At 31.9% G+C, this 7,394-nt stretch overlaps 1 protein-coding gene across 1 annotated transcript; it reads left to right on the forward strand.

Annotated features, from left to right (window-relative positions):
* Positions 1–854: 854 nt before the first annotated feature.
* LOC139891100 (protein DETOXIFICATION 19-like) lies at positions 855–4,032 on the forward strand. Its single transcript, XM_071874028.1, has 7 exons — positions 855–1,218; positions 2,207–2,751; positions 2,841–2,927; positions 3,033–3,089; positions 3,165–3,403; positions 3,577–3,695; positions 3,791–4,032. Exons 1-7 carry the CDS (start codon positions 943–945, stop codon positions 3,920–3,922), a joined length of 1,455 nt encoding a protein of 484 aa, XP_071730129.1. The 5' UTR covers positions 855–942; the 3' UTR covers positions 3,923–4,032.
* Positions 4,033–7,394: the final 3,362 nt, after the last annotated feature.

Raw genomic sequence — 7,394 nt, forward strand, 5'->3', positions numbered from 1 at the left:
GAAAATCCATAACGGACACAATCTCACAATCTCAATGTTGATAAGTTACTTTGATAGCGCTAGACCTAGCTAAGGCGCTTTGGTACGTTAATTAATTAGTGATTATATGATGCACACAACAAGATTATCAATCGTATGCTTACATATAGTTCAACTAAAGACATTGATACGCATGTTAAACTCATCGTTGATTTGACTTGAGCTGTGGTCCACACATCAACTATTTTTGTCATATATATAACAAAATTGAATAGATACTGCCAAACTTGTTTATATCAAGTAATGTTTAAAGTTGCTTTGTCATTCAGTTATTCTCATTTACCAATTAGTAAAAAATTGGGTAGATACTGCCAAACTTGTTTATATTAATGTATAATGTTGCTTTATCATTCAGTTATTCTCATTTACCAATTAAAAAATATATCGAAGAGTAATCATCGTACTAAATGACATACCGATATTCTATTTCGGGTTCGAACTTTATTAACATCACAAAGAAAAGACTATGTAATAACTTGATTAGGCGCGTACATTTGAAAAAAAAGAAAAGAAAAAAAAAAAAAAAAAAAAAACTCTGCCTTCTACGAATAACAAAAAATATGAAAAACCTTACCGTTTAGAAAGATTAAAGAGTAGACATATGTTAAACCAAATAAATAAAATATAGAATTGAGTATTCAGTGAGATGCAATACACAGAAAAAGATTAGTAACCGTATGTTTATAAATGGGGTGTAAATTTATTTGCCTTTCTGAATTCAACAAACATGAGTGCTATATAAGACAATGTGCCAAATATTTTGAATATTGATTTACATATATTTTTTAATTACTACTCTAAATGCATATTGACTTCTCTCTATATATCATACACATCATGGCTCTATGCTTCTATCCCTCTATCTCCTAATTTTCCTTCTATTAAACAGTTTCTATTACCATTATGATGGCCGAAACCACTACTCCATTGATACCTATGGCGGCTGATGGTGGTTGTGCCGACAGTAGTGATGGTAGTTTGAGGTGGTGGAATAAAGTACTGGACTGGGAAGAGGCCAAAAACCAGATGTTGTTTTCCCTACCGATGATTATTACAAATGTCGCTTATTATTTAATTCCGGTCGTATCAGTAATGTTTGCAGGCCACCTTGGAGAAGTTGAGCTCGCAGCTTCAAACCTCGCCAACTCATGGGCTACGGTCACTGGACTTTCATTTATGGTTAGTTTTTGTTGCCTGACTAAAAAGTTAAATATAATCTAGTCATAAATTTGACATCTCATGGGTCACATGCATGGGTCCCTGTTTATATGTGGATGTCATTTTTCACATGATAAAGCTAGTACAGAATTAACTCTTATAGTGTGGATGTCCATCACATGGGTCACATGGGTCCAGGTCAAATTGATTGACTTGTTTATACAACTGATGTTTTTCTCTTGATATTTGTCCTGTTAATAACAAAAAAATGCTAGGGGATAAGATCTCAGTACTAAAGCTTCAAAGATTACAAACATCTAGAGAAACTAACTTTTTCTGCTATTATATAAATATGAAAATCGTATGCCTTTAAAAATCAATAATCAATAATATAGTATAAAATAAAATAATAAATAATGATGTAGAGAAAACTCATTTGGCTTTTGAACCATTCTACGTTTGACTTGACATCCTTTTGCCGGAAATGAGCTATTTTTTTTAAGTACAGTTTTTTAATGAACTACAGTAATTGCCTATTTGCAATAAAAAAAGCCTAGTATAATGGTTTGAAAAGTTGAATAATGTCATGTAAATATCTTGAATCTGATCAATAGTGATCATTTGTGTAACCGATTTATAGAGTTTCGGAACACACCTTATTAAGGTAAGTGAACGATTGTGATACTATCATTGAGTCATGATGCAAAATTTGATGTACCATTTTGCGAAATTAGTACACCCATCGATAGCAGTTACGGAGTATAAAGGAAGCTAGTAAGTGGGGTTAAAATGGGCCAATATGGAACTACAGTATGTATAGATTGCATGATATATAGTATGGCTTAAATGTAGCGTATATGTGTCATGAAAGATGGAGACAACTTATTTTTGAGTTTTATTTTGTGTTAATCGGCTTTGCAGACTATCGATAAAATTCAAGCCCGAAAATTTAGCAAATTTAGTAATATCAAATACACCTTATGAAATTCACAATCCTTTCTTATTTCAGGTTGGTTTAAGTGGTTCCCTTGAGACATTATGTGGTCAAGGATTTGGAGCAAAAATTTATAGAATGTTAGGAGTATATTTACAATCATCATGTTTGATTTCTATATTCTTTTCGATCCTTATCTCACTAATCTGGTTATTCACCGAACCTATACTCATTTTACTTCAACAAGATCCCCAAATCTCCAAAATGGCTGCTCTGTACATTAAGTACCTGATACCAGGACTATTCGCATACGGCCTTTTACATAATATGTTAAGATTCCTACAAACACAATCCGTTGTCTCCCCTTTAGTATTGTGTTCACTCGTCCCATTTATACTTCATATTGGAATAACGTACATACTTGTCTATTGGACTCCGTTAGCTTTCACTGGATCCCCTTTAGCTGTCTCAATTTCATTGTGGATTTCAGCACTTATGCTAGCAGGGTATATACTATTTACCCCAAAGTTTAAGGAAACATGGCAGGGTTTTTCATTGGAGTCGTTTGATCAAGTTTTTGTTAGTTTAAAACTCGCTCTTCCCTCGGCTGCTATGGTTTGGTAGGTGATGTTTGTATATTGAAATTTTATTACATACGTGCATATTTGGATCAAACTAATTGACTTGTTGTTTATTTCATGTTTTTCAGCTTAGAATATTGGGCTTTTGAGTTACTTGTACTATTAGCAGGCATTCTGCCTAATCCAGAAATAACTACTTCCTTGATTGCAATATGGTAAGTTGTTGATTGTTAAATATATATGTTATACTAATTTCATAATTAATATATAACTACTTGCATGTTTCTTAATTAATTAACCCAATTCTATTGTTATCTTAGTGTAAATACTGAAGCAATCGCTTACATGTTTACATATGGGCTCAGTGCTGCAGCAAGGTTAGTTACAACTATCTTTCGTCATTACATGTAAGAGTGACATTATTAATATCTAACACAATATGAATTGCACAGCACACGAGTGTCAAATGAGCTGGGAGCTAATAATATCGATAAAGCTAAGCATGCCATGGGTGTGACTCTAAAGCTATCTGTCATCCTTGCGCTAGCTGTCGTTTTAGCCTTAGGGTTCGGTCACAATATCTGGGCTGGCTTTTTCAGTGACAGTCATGTGATCATAAACAATTACGCTTCCATGACACCCCTTCTAATGATCTCAATCATTCTTGACTCTATCCAAGGTGTCTTGTCAGGTTCGTAAATATCCTGAACAGTAAACCCTTAAATTTTTAAAGGTTAGGGGTTCAAGTGGTTTGGTAACAGGTCAAACTAGACCAAGTTTAATGCATGTCAATATGGGCGGGGCTGAGCTGGGCTAGTATGGGTTGGCCCGTAAACTTGACATGATTGGATTGTGATTTTGCAGGGGTGGCAAGGGGGTGCGGTTGGCAACATCTGGCAGTGTACATCAACTTAGCAATGTTTTATCTCATTGGAATGCCAGTCGCGGTTGCTCTTGCTTTCCTACTGAAATTATACGCAAAGGTGACATTTTTATTGCATAATAGTATACGATAGCGTAACATTTTTCTAATTATTTTCGCGAGTAACATTATTATACTTTGATTGTATGATTGTAGGGGTTGTGGATTGGCTTAATTTGCGGACTCTCGTGCCAAACGGGTAGCCTTCTACTACTTGTGTATCTCAGAAACTGGACACGAGTAGAACTCAATGGCAGCAATAATTTAGACCACACAGTTGTTGTTTGATTAAACTTTTATTAGTGTGTGTTTCTAGTCAAACCGAAAAACACTACAAAATTTATGTACTACCACCACATGTAGTTATTTCTGAATTAGGCAAAATGCCTGCTAATAATACAAGTAACTCAAAAGCTCAATATTCTGTACTAAAAAAACTTGCATTAAAACAATAAGAAGATAACAAGTTTGATACAACTACGCACAATTGTGATAAAACTTCAAAATAATATTTCACCAAGCAAACCGTAGCAGCTAAATGGGGTAAATAGTACGTATACCTAGCTAGTACTAGTACTAAAATTCATGATGAAATTGAAACAACCAAAGGGGATCCAATGAAAGTTAAAGGAGTCTGATATACAAGTAGATAAGTGATTACAATATGAGGATTAATGGGACGAGTGAACACAAACTAAATTGGAGATAAGTTATTTAAATGTCGGCTAATTTGGCTAATTTGGTTGTTTATTAGATGTAGATGTTTATTCTTTTCATTATCGTCGTTATTGTTTGATTATGTATCTTCTGTTTAGTTATTTTTATTGGTTCCGTTGTGGTTCCGTTGTGGCTCGGTTAAAGTTAGCTAGGTCTAGTTCTATTTTTCTTCTAGCATGTTTACTTTTAGCGAGCGGTTTTGATTAGTTTGGTTGTATCGGTTTAAAGGTTCCATTATTTGTTAATGAAACTTTCAAAATTTTAAAGGTAATCATTATTTTAGTTAAATAAAATAAAAAAATGGGAGACAAGTAGGGATGGCAATGGATGTTCCATCCATGGATATCCACCCGATCCGATCCATTTGTAGTGGATATGGATAATGTAAATGGACGAATAATGGATATGGATATGAATATGGATTATCTAAATATTTCGTGGATCGGATATGAATGACATTTTATCATCCATGGATATATCCATTACCACCCGAAATACATCTATATATACATATATACGTACTAAAATATATACATATACATCTACATATTGATATACATATACATATGACATATAAACTCTTAAATTATAAACGAAAATAAGAGTTATGATAGTTACGATTACTAAATTATTACTAACAATAATATTCGAAGTACCATATTTAGATTAGTTAAAACATAAATTTACTTATATTAATTATAAAGTATTTTGCGAAATTAAATTCACAATCGGCGATGAATTACAATCAAAACATGCGCAAAACATGTGTAACAAATTAAAAACATAAAGATTGAATACTTACATTCATTATAATCTATATTAAATTGTCAAAAACGTCGTTAGATTACAATTTAATTTGATATCCAACGGATATCCATTAACCTGCTTAATCCAACGGATATGGATATGAACGGATGAGCTTAAACTAAATGAATATGGATATTAATATGGATGATCAAATATTAAATGGATGTGGATGTGGATATGGCATCATCCGATCCATATCCGATCCATTGTCATTCCTAAAGACAAGTAGACAACGGACTTTGTTTCGATGTATTTTATCTTTTTTTAGTATGTTATGTAAAAGCCTGTAATATATGCAAGTAGGCTTGATATGTTGTAAATTTGCAAAAGTGCTAATTGTGACAATATTTTTCTAACTTTTTTAGGACAAATTATTATTATTATTATTATTATTATTATTATTATTATTATTATTATTATTATTATTATTATTATTATTATTATTATTATTATTATTATTATTATTATTATTATTATTATTATTATTATATTATATTATATTATATTATATTATATTATATTATATTATATTATATTATATTATATTATATTATATTATATTATATTATATTATATTATACAAATGTAATAATCAGATTGTAAACATGTATATTATATTATATTATATTATATTATACAAATATAATAATCAGATTGTAAACATGTATTATAAATAATCAAAATAAGAACGAAAATTAAAACGATCTAACCGATAATAGGAAGTGGCGAGTCTAAAGGTATAGGGATGGGGTCCAATGACCCCACTACTTTCGAAATTTATTATACGATGTACTCTTTAAATTGTATAGGATACCACCAAAGTTAACTATAGCACCCTAAAGTTGTTGATTTTTAGAAGTAAACGTTCACTAAAATACCCTTCAAATATAATTAAATTTGAAAAAAATGTGGGACTTCATTGAGTTTTAATCCTGGATTCGCCACTGATAATAGAATGAATCAGACTTGTGTTTGACACAATTCCCTTAAACAGATTGTTCTTATGTTTTCAGGGTATACTTTTCCGAAACAACATACTGCCGAACGTCCGAACTTGAACACTTGCCCGAAAAATAACCGAAGAACATGTTATTCTAAAATTTCGAAAAACATCACCTTTAAATACTCCACTTTGCGGGTACTTACAATGGGGCATCCTTACAACAACTACAATAATATATGTGGGGCCACCACTCACCAACACCACACATGTGAAGCGACCCATCCTAATCCATCCGGACGAAGTCCATATCGATTATAAACGATTCACAACAGTTGATTACATCGCAAGGTACTTGACCTCTATATGTTACATTTTACAAATATTGCATTCGTTTTTGAAAAGACAATCTTTCATTACATCGAAAGTTGACGTCATGCATACCATTTCATAATATATCTAACCATAATTGACTTAATAATAATCTTGATGAACTCAACGACTCGAATGCAACGTCTTTTGAAATATGCCAATATTGACTCCAAGTAGTGTCCCTAAAATGAGCAAATGCACAGCGGAAGACTTCTTTCATACCTGAGAATAAACATACTTTCAAGTGTCAACCAAAAGGTTGGTGAGTTCATTAGTTTAACATAAATAATCATTTCCATCATTTTAATAGACCACAAGAATTTCATTTCCAGTTCTCATAAATATACGTCCCATGCATAGAGACAAAATATCATTCATATGGTGAACACCTGGTAACCGACATTCACAATATGCATATAAGAATATCCCCATCATTCCGGGATCCTCCTTCGGATATGATATAAATTTAGAAGTACTAAAGCATCCGGTACTTTGGATGGGGCTTGTTGGGCCCGATAGATCTACCTTTAGAGTTCGCGTCAATTAGGGTGTCTGTTCCCTAATTCTTAGATTACCAGACTTAATAAAAGGGCATATTCGATTTCGATAATTCAACCATATAATGTAGTTTCGATTACTTGTGTCTATTTCGTAAAACATTTATAAAAATTGCGCATGTATTCTCAGCCCAAAAATATAAAGGGTAAAAAGGCAAATGAAACTCACCTAATGTATTTTGTAGTAAAAATACATATGACGACAATAGATAGTGTAGGGTTGGCCTCGGATTCACGAACCTATATCATTCGTATGTATATTAAAATATATACTCGTAATCGAACAATTATATATACATATATAAATTTCATTAGTTATATCCTTTTTATATTAATAATACATATGTTTCATATATTCATTTTGTAT

Source organism: Rutidosis leptorrhynchoides, chromosome 2 (genome assembly GCF_046630445.1).
Source record: "Rutidosis leptorrhynchoides isolate AG116_Rl617_1_P2 chromosome 2, CSIRO_AGI_Rlap_v1, whole genome shotgun sequence".
Taxonomy (NCBI): Eukaryota; Viridiplantae; Streptophyta; class Magnoliopsida; order Asterales; family Asteraceae; genus Rutidosis; species Rutidosis leptorrhynchoides.

Coding starts and splice junctions, on each gene's coding strand:
- LOC139891100 (XM_071874028.1), top strand. CDS start 943: ATGATGGCCGAAACCACTACTCCATTGATACCTATGGCGGCTGATGGT. Junction 2,928..3,032: donor ACTTCCTTGATTGCAATATG/GTAAGTTGTTGA, acceptor TTGTTATCTTAG/TGTAAATACTGAAGCAATCG. Junction 3,696..3,790: donor TACTGAAATTATACGCAAAG/GTGACATTTTTA, acceptor GTATGATTGTAG/GGGTTGTGGATTGGCTTAAT.